At 42.4% G+C, this 19,363-nt stretch overlaps 1 protein-coding gene across 1 annotated transcript in view; it reads left to right on the top strand.

Annotated features, from left to right (window-relative positions):
* The window catches only part of LOC136867314 (uncharacterized), a 47,362-nt gene extending 31,889 nt beyond the window's left edge, over window positions 1-15,473 (top strand). Inside the window, exons 5-8 of the mRNA XM_068226702.1 lie at window positions 365-417; window positions 7,630-7,786; window positions 10,430-10,497; window positions 15,294-15,473. Of these exons, the coding sequence (XP_068082803.1) occupies window positions 365-417; window positions 7,630-7,786; window positions 10,430-10,497; window positions 15,294-15,341 (326 nt within the window). The 3' untranslated portion in view covers window positions 15,342-15,473. The remainder of the gene's footprint in view (window positions 1-364; window positions 418-7,629; window positions 7,787-10,429; window positions 10,498-15,293) is intronic.
* Window positions 15,474-19,363: the final 3,890 nt, after the last annotated feature.

Below are 19,363 nucleotides of genomic sequence, written 5' to 3'. Positions count from 1 at the left end.
ATTTCTCAACATTCTAAGTATATACCAGTATGTATGGAGCATATGTACTAAATAGTACGAAGCGAGTGGGGCGCGTTGGTCTAACCGAGTAGCTGTTAGCTTGCATTTGCATTCGGAAAACGTTGGGTTCGCATCATACTCTCAGCAGCTCTGAAGATAGTTTTCTCTAGTTTCCCATTTTCACATGATGCAAATGTTGAGGCTGTACTTTATTTGAGACCACAGACACTTCCTTCCCGGTCCTAGCCATTTCCTATCTCATCACCGCCAAAATATCTGTCTCAGATTGTACGATATGTAGCCTCGAGCGATAAAACCCTGTAAGTTCTACTCGATATAAATGTCAAGCTTTTGTCTGTTTTAGCGGATGTGGAGAAGGTGGCCACGCTGCAGGTGCTGACTACCCAGACCCAGAATGTAAGTAGAGAAGAGTTGTACTTTCTACCACTTGTTACCTGATTGAGTATTCCTTGTGCTATACAGCAGTACAGAATGTGTCTGTACGGTGTTTCAATTGGACACGCCGAGCCCCTGAATGTTGAACTCCTCTTGTACTTTGTTGTTACCGACCGAAACGCGACCCTGTTGGAGGCATCCATGATACCTCTAGAACAGCCTCCCCACACTTGAACCTTGGTTCCAACAGTGGGCAATCAAATGTATGTTAATAAGTGTCATGCGGCACTATTGGGGACGTGGCACGGCAGGCTCGAGTGGGGGAGTTACATCGAAGAAGTCATCGGATGGTTCCGAGTGTCACTCTTAACCGAGGGGACATATATCGCCTGCACAAGTAAAGACCTTCAACCATCGCCCGCACAAAGATTCTACAACCTATTAACCCTAATACTACACAGTGAAAACAGCCTTGCACCATAAATCAGACCTTTCCTGTACACTTCATTTGCGTGTCCGCAATCGGAGGACGCTTGCACTTAATTGTTACCTAGGTATGGTACAAGATCTCCAATACCAGGTTTGTTACTTATTATTATTATTATTATTATTATTATTATTATTATTATTATTATTATTATTATTACTATTATTATTACCAATATATACTAAAATCCTAGGCTGATTTTTTTTATATCGATTTTGTGAAAACGGCTGAATCGATTGACATCGTAAAGTATTATGACGTAAGCAACGTGTCTTTAAAAGCGTAAACATTCTTGCCTATATTTTTAAATTATTAAATAATAATGTATCGTTCTTATTCTCCTAAGTGCTTGCCAGTACATCAAGGCCACCTGGATAGTGGTAGCGCTGGGGAATAGGACGTGAGAGAGGAGTTGCAAGTGGGCAAGCATGCATGCGCAGTCGGACGTGTCTCTGATCAGCTGCTCCGGTCTGTATTGTGTTGAAGTTGCAGAGTCTCTTAGTCGACAAGAAGCTATTCTTCGCAATGTTACTGTCTCTTTGTAGCTCTCCCCACATTTGCTTGCCATAAATGATGATGAAGAAACCTAAAAGGCTTTTTCTCTGAGTCGTAATTTTAACACTAAATCTGTTAACCTCTCCCACTCAGGTAGTTAGTGAAGGGAGGCGATCCTCCGAGCCATACTAAAGTGCTAATTTTCAATTTTGATTTAGCTGACATGCTACTCATAATAAACTGAGAACAACTTTCAATTATTAATGAAATCATTGGTGTGCTTCAACAAATCAACACAAGTGTCAAGATGCATTTTTGATCGATCATCCCGGGGAACTAGAAAAATATTTAGGACATATCGTAGAAAAATGCTTTAATTTAGGGCTTCATGCTATATCAGTAACATGGACAGGAATAGTCGATGTTTTGCTACCCAGTAGTTGAGAATTGCACAATACATTCAAAATTCCTCTAAATTTAAATGAGGGTTCGGTGTCTGATTTGAATTAAATTCCGAAGCAACAGATAATATTCGATTTTTTTTACAATTGGCTTTACGTCGCACTGACACAGACAGGTCTTTCGGTGACGATGGGATAGGAAAGGGCTAGGAGTTGGAAGGAAGCGGCCGTGGCCTTAATTAGGGTACAACCCTAGCATTTGCCTGGTCTGAAAATGGGAAACCACGGAAAACCATCTTCAGGGCTGCCGACAGTGGGATTCGAACCCACTATCTCCCGCATGCAAGCTCACACCTGCGCGCTCCTAACCGCACGGCCAACTCGCCCGGTGCTGCGCGGTTTGGGTCGCGCAACTATCCGTTTGTATTCGGAGATAGTGGGTTCGAAACCCCCTGTCGGCAGCCCTGAAGATGGTTTCCCGGGCTCTTCCGTGGTTTTTCCATTTTCACACCAGGCGAATCCTGGTGCTGTACCGTAATTAAGGCCACGGCCGCTTCCTTCGCATTTCTAGCCATTTCCAATCCCATCGTCTGACTGCCAAATTATATAATGAGGGAAAACAGTAATCTACTAATTACTACATTAGAAAACTACGAGGCTAAAGTTCTCAAACGTAAGAGGACGAAGGACTAATCTCCGGCGTGTAGGAGGTTGTTCGTGCAAGTTGCGATTCTGATTGCGAATAAGTTGTGCCAAGCTGAGTAGCTCATACCGTAGGGCGCTGGCCTTTTGTCTTCAATTTGGCAGGTTCGATCCTTGCTCAGTCCGGTTGTATATGAATACGTCGGCCTTATATCGGTAGATTTACCGGCACGTGAAAGAACTCCTTGGGGAGAAAATTCCTGCACTTCGGTGACTCCGGAAACTCTATGAGTGGTTAGTTGGACGTAACACGTTAATTAAGTAATCTCTTGTTCATGTGAAGGAATTAACGTGTAGATTACAAATACACAAAGTGTATATGCCATTGTCAATTACGACCACTTGATGTTCCAGTTACAAGCGACTTGCCTAACAACATATCATAATTTCAGCCCGTTTAGACACTGTAAATATGTCAACGGGAGCTGTGTTTGCTATGGTTAACATAGGCCACTTGTCGAACAAACCAGCGTACTTTGTAGTCTCAAAACCTTTATCAAGTGCTCTTGAAATCCCGGCCTGATCGCGAAACGTATCAGGGCACAATTTCTTCGTGATGTCTTTTTCCCGCACGTACCGGCGTATTGTCTTCTCCTGGTTGACCCGTTGGGAAGATACCGTGATAGAACCTACCATAGATGTCAACCGAAGCGTAGAGGATCATCGCGCCTGGAAGCACACATTAACTTCAGTAAATGATTTTATATTTTTGGCAGGTCAAGGCTTTGCAAAAATGGATTGAGGATAACGATATTCTTAACAAAGTTCATTTCACGTCATCGACGGTTTAGCTACTAATGTGTAGAATACACAAACAATTCTCTACTCCTGTCTTCATGCATTGCGTTATATTGTTGCGAACTGTAGCTGGATATAAAGATTTCACCGTCACTCTTGAAGACTGCCTGCTGTGATAAGGGACATTGTTTCCAGGCTCCTATACTTCTCGCACAGCTGCAGATTGTAAACGTTTACCGACAGCAATCAGAAACTCATTTTTGAACTCTACGATTCAACATGAATATGCTGGACCGTACAGTATAATTGACGATTACCACATTTTGTAATCTACACGGCGATCGCGTCCACATAAATTGCAACTCAACAATCGCGAGTGATTTTCGCTCCCTACCTCGTTAGCGTCAGGTCGCACTCTGACTAGCCTCAAGTTCTCAATTTAATTCACACACTAGTGAAATGCGCGATCAGAGGATAACATTATAACATTATTCATACTCGACGCTCAAGACTGGTACCGGACGATAGGCTATAATATTCAAGGCTCTCCGGTAAGCCCTACAGTGTCTAGAACGAATTGGGGCGGTGGAAGAATGATCCGACCTAACAGACGAGCAGTACAAGTCAGATTCATCAATGGAACACTGAACGTTCGTGGTCTACAACCCTCGTGTTCACAGAAAATTCTCCATGTTCATTTTCCTCACAATTAGCCGCGAATTTCATATCCCGAGGTACCATGGTAGACCTTCATATTCAGAGAGATCCACTCATACTCAGCGAAAGACACTTTTCAATATTTGTACAATATCAGACCAATTCAGCTAGGTCTTATGGTGACTACTGGAAAGAACCGTGCTGGGATTGGGAAAGAGGTGACCGTCGGCTGAAGTAAGCTTGCCTGTTGTGAAAATGAGAAAGTACAGAAAACACCTTGAAGACTGCTGAGAGTGAAAGCAAACTCACTGCTACTTGACCCGAATCTGCTAACCAACAATTTATACACCAGTGCATAGGTACTAAACCGGACATTCTTAACTCCATAGATGAGCTTCTCCGTGAGGGCGAGCAATACTTTTACTAAATGCGTGCAGAGTAAAAACCTTAGGTTTCACATTCTGGAAGAACATAGCCTATGCGACAAAATGGAACAAAATTGAATCGTTTCGCTTACAGTTTACAGAAAATATCTCACGAAGGCGAAATAGCGTTGAACATTTACCTTGTAAACACGCCTTATATAAAATATGGTACAAAACACAAATACTAGCTGCTTTGCATGATGTCTGTCAGCTCATAGGAAAGGCTTTCGACTCAGAGTGAGAAGGCAACAATTAAATTTTAAGGAACATCTTGACAGGTTGGGGCTGTATGCAGTTGAACTGAAATGTAGTTTACCCTTCTTCAAACGCATTATGAAGGCAATACATGTGAGAGGAGAATCCTTTCATTAAGAGTTTAGTAAACTGGGAGAAGGTTCAAATATTCGAGAAGCCACCAAATGTGTTGCAGGAAAAATGTAGCTATTGTTGAACATTTTTCGCGTAAACAAATTTTAGATGGCTACTTTGACCAAGTAAAGAAGCTCTGCAACTTCCTGCTCAAAGAAGGATTTTCGAAACAATCATTCAACTAAAATACCCCACCAGGAACAGGACATAATATAGCAAAATACATGCAACCAATGGTTACCCATAGAATGGATAGTTTCAGGATATAGCTATGTAAATCGTATCGTGCTTTTAGGGAAAAACTGAGGAGAGCGAGCAACTAGTGGATGACAGATTTCCTCTATGTAATTTTGCAGATACGTTGGTTCCCCGGAGAAATTCATATGTAAATTCTGATGTAATATGGAATTGGACGTCGAAGGTCATGAAGAAAAATATAAGGTACAGAGACTAATAATCTCCTCCAACAAGACACTGCAGTATGACGGTCAACAACAATCGAGCAACAAATGCAACGCAGTCCTATAGTTTCTAGCTGTTGCCATTTACTGCACCCGTTAGGGTACTAGCAACCTATGCATTGCACCGTGACTAGCAATGTATTCATTTCTTTGGACTGGTCCATCATTGATATTAGGTTTGTCCATTAAATATTATAATAAGTTTGTAATATGTAACGGGATGTGTAGAGTTCAAATAAGTATACTTAAAAGGAAAGAAATTGAACCCCCTTCCAGCTCAGTTCAGAATTCACTTCTGCTGCGGCGTAAGTCCTTTAATGTGATCTAAATTGACGACAAATAGACTACTGTAAATAAAGTCGTGCCCAAGCACTTTCTCAACACAACTGGAGGTATGGAAAGTAAAGGTTTCTATTTACTATGGCTTGTCAGGTTGAGGGGCTCAGACGGAAGAAACGTTGCCTCCTGAGCCCTAGTTGGCGGGTTAGACCTCCGATCACAATCAGGCCGTGGCATCTAAAGATGTTCATATATGCCATTCCCGTGTCGATAGATTTACCGGCACTTAAAGGAACTACTGTGGGACAAATTACCAGCACTTTGGTGTCTCCGTAAACTGAAAATGTAGTTCGCGGATCGTAAAATTATTATTATTAATTATTATTCTATTATTATTATTATTATTATTATTATTATTATTAGTATAAACGCAGTAATAAGTGAGATAGGGTGGTTACAAAGCTGTTTTTTGCCGGGAATTGGATGTATTGGTTCTTCGTTTTTCGACTTCCTACCGTGAAATCGACCCCATTCCATTAAATTGAACCGATAATACACTGACTGACAGAGCAAATGCAACACCAAGAAGGAGTGGTCAGAACTTTATGCCAATTGCAGGGTAGACTGACGTCACTGAGGTATGCTCATGATGTGAAATGCGCCGCTGTGCTGCGCACGTAGCGAACGATAAATGGGACACGGCGTTGGCGAATGGCCCACTTCGTACCGTGATTTCTCAGCCGACAGTCATTGTAGAACGTGTTGTCGTGTGCCACAGGACACGTGTATAGCTAAGAATGCCAGGCCGCCGTCAACGGAGGCATTTCCAGCAGACAGACGACTTTACGAGGGGTATGGTGATCGGGCTGAGAAGGGCAGGTTGGTCGCTTCGTCAAATCGCAGCCGATACCCATAGGGATGTGTCCACGGTGCAGCGCCTGTGGCGAAGATGGTTGGCGCAGGGACATGTGGCACGTGCGAGGGGTCCAGGCGCAGCCCGAGTGACGTCAGCACGCGAGGATCGGCGCATCCGCCACCAAGCGGTGGCAGCCCCGCACGCCACGTCAACCGCCATTCTTCAGCATGTGCAAGACACCCTGGCTGTTCCAATATCGACCAGAACAATTTCCCGTCGATTGGTTGAAGGAGGCCTGCACTCCCGGCGTCCGCTCAGAAGACTACCATTGACTCCACAGCATAGACGTGCACGCCTGGCATGGTGCCGGGCTAGAGCGACTTGGATGAGGGAATGGCGGAACGTCGTGTTCTCCGATGAGTCACGCTTCTGTTCTGTCAGTGATAGTCACCGCAGACGAGTGTGGCGTCGGCGTGGAGAAAGGTCAAATCCGGCCGTAACTGTGGAACGCCCTACCGCTAGACAACGCGGCATCATGGTTTGGGGCGCTATTGCATATGATTCCACGTCACCTCTAGTGCGTATTCAAGGCACGTTAAATGCCCACCGCTACGTGCAGCATGTGCTGCGGCCGGTGGCACTCCCGTACCTTCAGGGGCTGCCCAATGCTCTGTTTCAGCAGGATAATGCCCGCCCACACACTGCTCGCATCTCCCAACAGGCTCTACGAGGTGTACATATGCTTCCGTTGCCAGCGTACTCTCCGGATCTCTCACCAATCGAACACGTGTGGGATCTCATTGGACGCCGTTTGCAAACTGTGCCCCAGTCTCGTACGGACGACCAACTGTGGCAAATGGTTGACAGAGAATGGAGAACCATCCCTCAGGACACCATCCGCACTCTTATTGACTCTGTACCTCGACGTGTTTCTGCGTGCATCGCCGCTCGCGGTGGTCCTACATCCTACTGAGTCGATGCCGTGCGCATTGTGTAACCTGAATATCGGTTTGAAATAAACATCAATTATTTGTCAGTGCCGTCTCTGTTTTTTCCCCAACTTTCATCCCTTTCGAACCACTCCTCCTTGGTGTTGCATTTGCTCTGTCAGTCAGTGTATTTCTTCATGCATGAGGTAGACAGTTTCCAGTAATTAATTACGACTGAATTGTCATATAAATAACATTAATAAACCTCTAATGAAACTTCATTAGCATTGTCATGATTACTTTTTGTGTTTATAAAAGAGGTACTGGGGGGGGGGGGGCGAAATTAGTCTCGTATTATGTGACTAATATACAGACGACTATCATGTTTTATGTTCTGGGCCTTGAGACAGTCTTAATGAAATGTTGTTTTACAGTGTTTGCAGTACTGCGTTTTTAGCAAAGCGGGACTTATGGATGGAACCACATTTGCTTCTGAGTACGACATTTTGAAACTTTACAACTACGTTCATAAAGATGATGAAAAGTTCCTCGCCCAGGGTCCGAAAACTATCAACGAATTTTTAGCTGAAGGTAGGTTTTGAACTCTGTATTCATTGTTTTACAGTACACGTACACTAAACCTCATAAAATTTCGTCGCTAGCTAAAATCGAAACATCCGCCCCATCGGAGTTCTACCAATCAGGGTAAACATGTACAGTACTGGCCGTGGAACGGAAGTATACATAGTATCTGGCTTGTAGACATCACTGAGATCCGATTTCGGATCAACGCATAACACGTAAACAACAAATATTGTAGGAAATCGTTTCTAGAAGGTAGAGGAGTAGCTATTTCTACTATAAATACTATACGTTAATATGTCTCATCGCTAAGTGTATAGTATGTTATGCGATCGGCTTCGAGAGAGTATCCAATAGCTTAGTTGACTGAGGTACAGTATTTGGGAAACAGGGAAGGATATTGCAGTGGTTCGAATCTGCGCAATACCCACTGATTGCGGTACGCATGGATCATTGAACCCCAAACAAAAAAAAATGTTTAAAAAAATATTTCAATTTTGCCAGACGATTATTCGAACGAAAGCAAGACCTCTGCTTTTTCTTCACATAGGGTCAGGAAGAATCGGTGTCTCCGAAAACCATAAAATGTAAGCCCCTTTAGTTGTTAAGGAAATAGCGCATTACTTAGACCTGGACCTGTTTTCACACCATAAATGCCTTTCTTATTCGCCAGACTCACTGACTGAATGATGAGTATTGAAGCATTCGGTTGCGAGGGTCTTGGGTTCAATTCCCGACCGGGTCGGTGATTTTAAACGCATATGATTATTTCTTGTGGCTCGGGGACTAGGTGTTTGTATTTGTCCCAACACATCCCTCTTCATGCTCGACAACACACCACGGTACAAACCACCACAGGAAAACGCAGTAGAGACTACAGCCCTCCATAAGGTTGCGTCAGGAAGGGCATCCTGTTGTAAAACAGGGACAAAACACATATGAGACAAAGTTCGCACCCACGAACCCACAGGTGGGTGACAAATCGGTAGGAAAAGAAGAAAGGCATTTCTCATTCAATGATACCTTCAGCGACGAATCACGACTCTTGTTTCTCTCCTGGCTGGGGAATTGTCACACTTTTAGTGCCGAAACGTACCTTTTTTTTTTTTTTTTTTTTGCTATTTGCTTTACGTCGCACCGACACAGATACGTCTTATGGCGACGATGGGATAGGAAAGGCCCAGAAATGGGAAGGAAGCGGCGGCATTTGCCTGGCGTGAAAATGGGAAACCACGGAAAACCATCTTCAGGGCTGCCGACAGTGGGGCTCGAAACGTACCTTGAACCTTTGGTGACTTCATCCGTGTCCTACAAGAAGGTCACATGCAATGAATAATTTATTTATTTATCATAAGTCTGTACAGAGTTCTCCTCCATTTTCACAGACACTATACATAGGTGTACATAAATGCATGAATGAGGTTTTTTTTTTAATGATTCCATGACCGAATAATATTGTCATGCATGCATGAATAAATGAATGAACACTTCCCTCCCAGTTACGGATAGCCACCAACTGAGGAGAGAGCATTCGGTTGGCAGGATGAATGCATGGATGGGATTATGCATGACTACTGCCCGGTCGTGTTATCCATCCCTGGTGAGAAAAAGGAGCCACCTTCCCAAGGATAACACGTCCGGCCCTTTCCCTTGAGGCCCAAACAGAAGACCCCACCTGATCTAATAGCTGTCAAACACTAATTTCTCACCATTCCCTAATTTCTGCGAGGCACACGTAAGCGGAAATCCCGCACCTCATGTGCCCCCTCCCTATTCTTCTTTCTCTGTTGCATTTAGATCACTCTACATATTCGATTGGGATAGGCCCGTCCTATCCCGTCCTACTTCGGTTATAGCCTTACATAAGTGTATGAATTAATGAATGAATGAATTAATTGGCTATGATTCCCTATCTAAAATAGTGCCCTTTGCACAGGCGGATCGCCATTCCACATGCAAGGGCCACGCCTACGATTATCTACATGAGTGTATGAATAAATGAATTAATTAATTAATTACCAATTCCCTAACTGTATTGAGAAACAATGAATAATTAGCTGACTGATTCCACGACAGGGCCCTGAATTCAGTGCTGGAATCCTACGTTTTCAGACGGTAACACGGCGCAGATGTACATCTTTAATCACTGGCGAGCTGTTTGAACCGTGTCTCACGGTTTTCTGCTCGCCGAGCCGCTGCTGGCTTGCCCATAGCGAGGGCGACGAATTTCACTTTCCTGTTGTTATGTTATACCCGTAATTCATACGTTTAGTCCGTGGGCTTGTAGTAGAAACAGGAGGACAAATCTGTGCATCTGTTCTTCTCCTAGGATATTGATTATGTCACCATTCAAGTTAGGTTTTGGCATGGAAGGTGTGACCCTTCCCTTGTAAGATTAGTTTGAAGAAAGGTGATAATCATCTTCTCCTCTTAAAATGACAATCACGAAAACATTATCTTGAATTAAGAGAAATATCTTCGGAAGTATGTCACAGAAATACAAAAACTCTTTGAGTGTTTTCATGAAAGCATTTCTCTCTTCCCTATGGCCTGTAGGATTCAATTTTACTCTTCAATTTATGAAAATATTAAATGAATTCAACGCCGTGTCCAGTATGATCTTAATATGCTCTCTGACTTTATGCATTTCAGCGTCAAAACTCAAGACGGATGATCCCTGCATATTGGCCAATTTTGGGCGTCAATTTGTCCTTGATAAGGTGAGTACGAATTCATTTTTTAGTCCTGGATAACAAACACAGATGGACAATTCAATATTTCACTTATAATTTCGAGTGTAATGATCGTAGGTCACAAGATATGCACAATTAGTGAATAAGAGGTAGCATATTGTTTGAATAACAACTATAATCAATCAATCAATCAATCAATCAATCAATCAATCAATCAATCAATCAATCAATCAATCAATCAATCAATCAATCAATCAATGATGCATGTAGGCCTGTCGCCCAGGTGGCAGATGCTCTATCAATTGTTCATCTAGCTTTTTTCTTAAATATTTTCAATGAACTTGGAAATTTATCGAACATTTTCCTTGATAATTTATACCAATCCCTTACTCCACTTCCTATAAATGAATATTTGCCCCAATCTGTCCCCTTGAATTCCAAATTTACCTTCATAAAATGATCTCTCCTACTTTTGACCGCTCCACTCAAATTTATTCTACTACTAATATCTCTCCACGCCAGTTCACCACTGTCAGCTCGAAACATACCACGTAGTCGAGTATCTCGTCTCCTTACTTCCAAATCTTCCCAGCCCAAAGTCTGCAATATTTTCGTAACACAACTCCTTTGTGGAATAATAAGTAAAATAGACCCTAATATGTTGTACCACAATTGACGTTACCTAAAAGCATTTAAAACTGGCTGAAAATTATAATTATAATATGACATCAGTAGTAGGGCAAGGCCGGTTCTAAAACAATGGGTGCTGAGTCAGCGCTGAGTCAGAATTTTCTCTCGAGGTCATTGGCCCCTGGCAAGGTCATTGACCTCTAGTCAATGACGTCACGGCAATGACCCTTACGTACGTACGTAGGTACATAATTATGATGTCAAACCTTACGTACGTGCGTAGGCCTAACCTCACGTAGTAAGGTCATGACGTTATAATGATATCTAACTTAACTTGTAACCACGTACACTAACCTAACCTCATTGGGTTGGGTTAGGGAACCTAGGTTTTATTTTGGGTGGGTGGAGAGTGTCCTCTCCTCCATCCCTACCAAAAATAGGGGGGTGGATCGGTGATGAGAGATTGCTCTCTCGCTCTCTCTCTCTCTCCCCCTAGAGATCCATCGCCTTGGTGGTCCTCTACCAAAAATATTGCCGGGCTAAGAATCCAGGCACGGCCACCTCTCTCTTGCGAGTGAGTGACAAAGTTTTCTCGCATTGTGCATCGCCTTTCATTGCATCGTTTTGCGGCTGGGGGAATGACGTGGATTGGGGAACCGCGTAGTGTAGAAAGGGAGGTGCGCACGCACCCGTCCTGCGGATAACATCGCTGTCATGCGGGAGACTTGGGAAGTAAATATCTGTCGAAATGACTATCGAATTACGATTGTCATGTTGAAAGCAAAATGACGATCAGTTTGCGCAACCGTGCGCCCCTGCGGATAACAGCGCAATCATGCGGGAGACTTGTGAAGTTATGTCGAATTGCGATAGTCATGTTGAAAGCAAAATGACGATCAGTTCACGCAACCGCGCCCCACTGCGGATAACAGCACTGTCACGCGGGAGACATAATTATGAAGTCATCGTGCATGCACCCACATGACATCTCGTAATCTGCAGGCCTTCGGGCTGATCAGCGGTGAAAAAAATATTATGATTAAACGGAATCATAATATAGTAATTAACATTAAAATCGATGTGCTATCTGATAGTATGTTATCGGGAATTGAACCTGGAGCTCCGGTCGTGGCAGCTAATCACATTAACAACTACTTGCAATAATTTTAGTAATTAACATTACATTTGATATGCTATCTGATGGTATGTTGTTGGGAATTGAACCCGGGCCTCCGGTCGTTGCAGCTAATCACATTAACCGCTACACCGCAATAATTTTAGTAATTAACATTACAGTTGATGCGCTATCTGATGGTATGTTGTTGGGAATTGAACCCAGGGCAGCTGTTAGACTCTAGAGCAATCTATTACCTGCATCATCTTTTGCATATCTTCATAACAATAATATATCCTGTTTTTTTTCATTTTAGAAACTTGGGTTTTATCACACATTTGATTTAAAAATGATATAGATGTTTACTTTGGTTTGATTAAACGGAATCTTAATTAAATAATTATCATTACAAGTTATCCTTATTTACATGTCACTTATCACCCCGTTTAGCAAACAGAATTAGGCGATGAGTACAAGAAATATTCATTAAACTTACGAAAAAAGCAGTTACCATTTTGATTTGATTTTAAACATTTTCACGACTGTTATACTTACGTTATTGTTATCTCATCAAACTGGAGGGCGCGGTGTGGAGGAGTCCTTTTGTCCTTTTACCTTCTGATAAGACGAGAGCCTTGAGTTCAGCATTTTACAATTACCTTTTTCATTTTAACCTTTTGCTAGATAAAGAAGAAGAGGGGGCACAGTGAATGAATGAGGTGGAGGGTGTGGTAAGGAGGAGGTGGATCTAATGTATTTTTTATGACCGGATGTCCTTCCTGACGTCAACCTCACCGGGGAAGATAACAAGTTCAAGACCAGTTTTTATAACCGGATGCTCTTCCTGGCGCCAGGGAAGATATCCGTTTCTGTACGGTGTTGGGTTTGCGGTGTGATGAATCTGTTAAGATGGATTATTCTATAATCGGATGCCCTTCCTGACGTTAGGGAAGTTAAAATGAATGACATGATACATGATATTTGGAAGGGAGAGTGTAAAACCGTTCTCTTGTCGTATAGCATTGAGAAGTCTGCACTAGGCTTTACGTCCCCATCCGACAGACTGTTGAGAGGCTTGGAATTTAATCAAGGCTTTTCTAGCACGCACAATCTAGTGATTAGACACTGTATACCACCACCTACCTTACCTTGTCAGGCTGAATGGCTCGGACGGTTGAGACGCTGGCGTTCCCGTCGCAAAACTGTGCAGGTCAAACCTGTCTCAGCTGTGTGTGCGAAGGGGAGAGGACCGGAAATGCATTGTGCGTGGTGGGGAACGGACAGCATGTATCCCTCTACCAAGAGCAAGAAGGTTGCACGCCTCAAAACTTTCAGTGCATACAACCTACATTTGCGTTCAGAACATACATTGACTGTTGTTATCTTACCTTCTTCATACATTTCAAATATACATGTATTTTGTAGTGAACGGAAAGATCTGAACAGACAGCATACAATCTCTTGTGTTCTGAACACAAAATGAACATCTACATGTTTATTTTTTGGTGAATGTACCTCGACCATTTTAACACTTCTAAAAAAGAGACGGTAATTGAGACACATTGAAAGGGAGTATTAACCTCACCTACATGAAACCTCATGTGTTCAACTCCTTCAAGGGGAGACAATAAATTCCTATGTGAGATTAGATTAGCGTTGGACAGTTATCAATTAATACACTTTTTAAAAACTTAATTGAATGTTAATTGAACGCGATTTATCGTATGCTAAACAATGTTGGTGTATTACATGGCAATGATCACAATTCTGGAAGTTCAGAAAATTCGACTGCGTTCCATAAGTTTCCCTTCTCACTGCGTGATACAATATTATCACATATTTTACTTCATTGTTATGCTTACTTGTAATTCGTATTTCAGAATAAAGTGTAAGGCAGATTTCTGCGTATGCGACAGTCGACTAACTGTAGATAAATTCGCTGTGGTGTATGATTGGAATAAGACAGAGCTGACTCTGCTCTTGCCTCAAGTTCGGAGAAGGTATGAGGTCGAGGAGCAAAACATAAGTACGATCTGTATGATGGACAAATTCTTTCAACAATGGTTTGTACGATTTGATCTTCGGAAAAATCAAGAACGAATACCCGCATATAAAATCTTACGTCTTGGATGAAATTGGCCAAATTCTCGGCCAACCTTTAGAGTCGGAGATAGTACTTCTGTATTAGAGATGGCATTGATCTAGCTGGAATGAAGTTAACCAAGAGAAGAGCATGGAAGTCTTCTATAGAAGATCTATCGGCTACTGCCTTCACAATTTTATCTGAAAGGAAGCCCACGGAGTATGGGTAAATAATTTGTAGAATTTGAGAATGAGACAGAGCGAACACCAAAGCGTGATCTTGAAATTCAACAAGGATTCCTCAAAAAGAAATCACCTCATTAGTAGAATTTACCAAAAATTAGGATATTCCCTTAAGCAACATGGCTAGCGGGATGAACCTGCTAAAACCAGGCTAAATAATAGGGGACGGCATTGGAGTTGGAGGGGGTTCAAAAGCTGCATTGCTAATAAAGAAAGGTGAAACTTGTTTTAGATGCACAGATACTTGTTCCGATGGGGCAGACCTTTCTTGTGTAACTGCCGATTTCCTACTCCCAGCAGGCCTAGTAGAGTCCTCTTCTGTTGTTAAGGTGACAGTTTGAACATGATCATCTTTAGCACTAGCCGTCCCGAACAACAATTGACTAACCCGATTAGACATGTTAGAAAGGTGTTCCATTATATTACTAGCTCTCTTAGTGTGATCATCCTTCAGTTTTAGAGACAATAGGTCCTTAGCCCTATTGTAAAAATGGAACAGTCTAGCTTGAACACGCTTAAGCTGATTTGTAGAAGGCTCTCTTTCCAGTTGGAGGATACCTGTGATTGGGAGTGAAGTGTTTATTCATTCATGCAAGCATATACTGTATACAATTCAGTCAGGTAATCATTCATTCATTCATTCATGCAGCCATTCATTTATTCAGCTCATGCATAGTGTCAGTTGAATGTGGAGGAGAACTCTGAACAGACTTATGACAAATAAATAAATTATATAATTTCTGATGTGTTTCAGAGCTTCAGCCTTGTGATCAGACCAGAAGTTGAATGCTCGAGGAATTAACGTGCATCCTGAGACGAAAATACGGAAGAGATCCTGGCAAAACATCTTAATTCTTATGAATATTTTTAATTAACCAAAACCAATGTATCCTGAATGTGAATAAATATGTTTATGACAATGCATGAAATGAAATGAGTCAGACATTACTAATTATTCAGACTCCTGTTTAATCAGTAAGTACGGCTACACATAGACACTATGACCCTACAAAATGTACAATAAATGTTGGGTGCACGGAAGGTGAACTACCAAATAAATATTATTAAAAAATTAAATGAATTCACAATTTACGTTAACAGATCGCATGCGAATTTCATGGTAGGCCTTACCTCACTTATACCCGAAAACCTGCTTCTAGAAATAGGGAAACTAGTTGATAAGCAAGAAGAACATCGAATATACAGAAAAATAACGACACTCATGATCATAAAAACCAGAACACCTTGAAAAACTAGAGATAGGAAGTTCATATTCACAGCACATGTGTATTAGTATGTTCTGAAGAAATAGTTAGCATTTGAATCATCCCTCAGATTCAAGGTCTACATTGATATCTCGGCGCACCACCGCCGAATGTTAAAAAATTGCCTGCGGCTCTCGTTGTCACTATAAACCGAAGGTAATGGAACAGTGTGTCTTGAGCAGATGTGCAGGATGCCCCGCAGACGTATGCGATAATCGTACCGTCAAATGTGTAGGTTCGGAAGAGGGCGCAGAGAGAACGTAATGCATCCATCCGGGAAATTGCTGCTCGTGTGGAACGAAGTGTGTCGGCAGTGCAAAGGGTGTGTACAGAATGGTTCATAGAAGGCCGTAGAACACGACGAGATGGGTCTGGTCGCACCATCAAGAGCAACCCCCCGAGAAGGTCGACACCTGATACGAATGGCATTGCAGTACAGGTCTGCGTCCTCCTCGGCTCTGGCGCAACTGTGGGACAATGTAACACATCGTACACTATCAGGAGTGACAGTCCGTCACTGTTTATTACGGTCTGGGTTAACGGCGCCTCGTCCACTTTTCCCCCTACCTTTGACTAATGTTCATTTACATGCTAGACTACTATGGTGTATGGAACGATGTCACTGCGAACAGAAATGGCAGCAGATAGTGTTTTCGGACGAATCCAGGTTCTGTTTGTTTTAAAATGATGGCCGCATTTCGGTTCGCCGCAGACATACAGCGCCAACTCAAGGCCTTATGGTGTGGGGTGCTATTGAGTACAACCACAAATCGCAGGGCACTGTGACCAGTATGACCTACGTGTATGACATCCTGCGACCCGTAGCCATGCCCTTTCTGCACGACACCCCAAACGCCATATTTCAGCAGGACATTGCGCGACCACATGTTGCTGCAAGAACACGTGCCTTCTTGTTGTCACAGGATGTCAGACTGTTGCCCTGGTCTGCCCTATCACATACTTGTCTCCAATCAAAGATGTGGAATAAGGTGAAACGACGGGAGCGGCGCTGTGACCCACTGCCAACCACCAAAGAGGAACTGTGGAAAAAGGTGAATGCAGCATGGATGGCTAAACCCCAGTACGACTTTTGCACATTATACGCGTCGATGCCATCACGCGTGGAAAATGTTCTCAGTGCCCATGGAGGATCCAGTACCTACTAGGCAACAGGACACACGCTGAACCTAGGTGACTGAAATTCTAATCGTTTCTGCTGAACATACCAATGAACATGTCATGTGAATATGAAGTTCCTATCTCTAGTCTTCCAAGGCCTTCTGTTTTTATGAACATAACTGTACATCGAATAAGCTACTTACCATGGTAAGAATTTCATAATGTTTTAGAGAAATGTATTTGTAGCTAAAATTAATTCTGTTTTCCCCTTTCTTGCTAAAATGTAGCTATAATATTAGAATTAAATAAAAACTAGAGGAAACGGGCTTTCGTCCAAATTTCCATTTTAATTTATTTTTAAATATTATTCTGTTTGTTTATGAGAATTCCTAAGCTTGATTTAGTTCTGTTTTACTTCCTTTCATAAATAAGTTTTAACAGGAACACTATTCTCGTTAATGCCGTGAAGCCTTTGGTAACGGTACGTGACAATGTTAGGCGAGTAGCAGGAGCTGATTCTCCTCAAGCTGCGCTCATTTGTCTCATTCTCCAAAAGACTGATGCAGCAGCTTACTGAGGTCTAAATGTTCACTCTACGTGCAGTGAGCTCACTTACACGACTGGGTAAATAACACATGCGCTCATGTTATATTTTATTGTTTTGACATAACATAGTCTGTAATTTCAGTACCGTACCTGGGCTGGGGTGCGTAGCAAAAACACGAAGGTACATACGAAAGGAATATCTGGACAAGGCACGCGATGATAGTTTTTCAATATCTCTTTGCAAAGAGGAAGGACCAATGTGTGACCTCGATATCGAATGATGCAGTAATTCTGCCATCTTGAGCTAATAAAGTCGCATGGCTAATATTTACAACACTGAGCGAGTCCAGCCGAGTCTCCCTTACTAGCGGGCCAGCTCAGCAAGCCAGCCAGAGCACACTTACTTAGCCAGTCATTAATCTAAAAATAATTTTTTCTCAATACTTGGTAATCTCATATACAGAATGTTAGGGGTATACGTGCAGCAACAGAGAACGATGTGACGAACCACTATATATCAAACTTTTAGTAATCCTCGCAAGTTATTTTCGTGAACAAAGCAAAGGGATAAGATGTTTTTTAGAATAGGTAGTATGCCTTGTCCTTTGGAATGAATAGCTTTCCTTTGATAACAGGCAAGTCACGCGCCATCCGTGCCAAACTGTTTATGTTTAAGAGCAAATTTACTACTGTAACAGCTGAACGCTATCCGTGCAATACCACGAGATGTTACGTAATAAAGGTACATACCAAACTGGTTTTATGTTTACGAGCAACTGAACTACGATAACAGCTGAAGGCTGCTACCAGTGTTATACCGTGTTACGTTAGACTGGTTTTGTTGTTGTTAGTATTTAGTTTCCGTCTTCGAGGCTTCATACAACCCTAGTCATCTGTTTCGGACCCTGGATATGTATCGAATTGTCAGCGTTAATACTGGTTCATTTGCTGTTACGTCCTTTAGGAGATTGGGATATCTGTGACTTGAAAACCTGTGTCGATGCGGGACCTGTACGAGCCTGTGGTATAATTATTGGTTGGGATAGGCGCGCCGGGACGTGAAATACGGTACGTTCCCCGTTGTGCATTGCGTAAAGGTAGAGGAAAGAAGGCAGTTCCTTACGCCGACGAAAGCATGCATGAGATAGAATTCACAAATTAATACCATCGGAATTGAATTATCGAAGCACATCGAACGTTTTGTTTCAAACGAATAATGGACATGATATACAAGTGAATAAATTAAATGTAGTTACATTTCGTGATTCCTGCCGGGCTGAGTGGCTCAGACGGTTGAGGTGCCGGCCTTTTGACTCCAACTTCGCAGGTTCGAACCTGGCCCACTCTAGTGGTATTTGAAGGTGCTCAAATAGGTCAGCCACGTGTCGGTAGACTTACTGGTACATAACAAGAACTCCTGCGGGACTGAATTCCGGCACCTCAGTGTCTCCGAAAACCTTAAAATTAGTTAGTGGGACGTAAAGCAATTATTATTATTATTACTATTATTATTATTAGACCATTAAGAGCTGAAAGAGGTCGAATAAAATATTAAAATATGCGTGGTTTAGGAGGAAACGAGATGAAATTTACGTCACGTGAGGCAATATCGGTCGCAGTAGTTAACTACAAATTACTATGCGTGAGACGAGAACCAGGTACAGATCTTGAGGATGAGTTAGCTGTCACCTCGTATTGTGGTTAGCACGAGAGGACGAAGTGTGACAAAACAGGTTTTCTTTACAAACATCAAACATACACATCAACAAATCTGATAAACATAAACAAGGTTACACGTGGGAGACACGTAGCTATTAACCTTAACGCCAGGTCGACGGTCGTTTTCATGAGTACAACATGAGTTATCAAATTACACACGATTCACAGATGTCGA

Source organism: Anabrus simplex, chromosome 3 (assembly GCF_040414725.1).
Source record: "Anabrus simplex isolate iqAnaSimp1 chromosome 3, ASM4041472v1, whole genome shotgun sequence".
In the NCBI taxonomy this organism is placed as follows: Eukaryota; Metazoa; Arthropoda; class Insecta; order Orthoptera; family Tettigoniidae; genus Anabrus; species Anabrus simplex.
The sequence above is the reverse complement of the archived record's forward strand: the minus strand, read 5'-3'. Positions and strand labels throughout refer to the sequence as shown.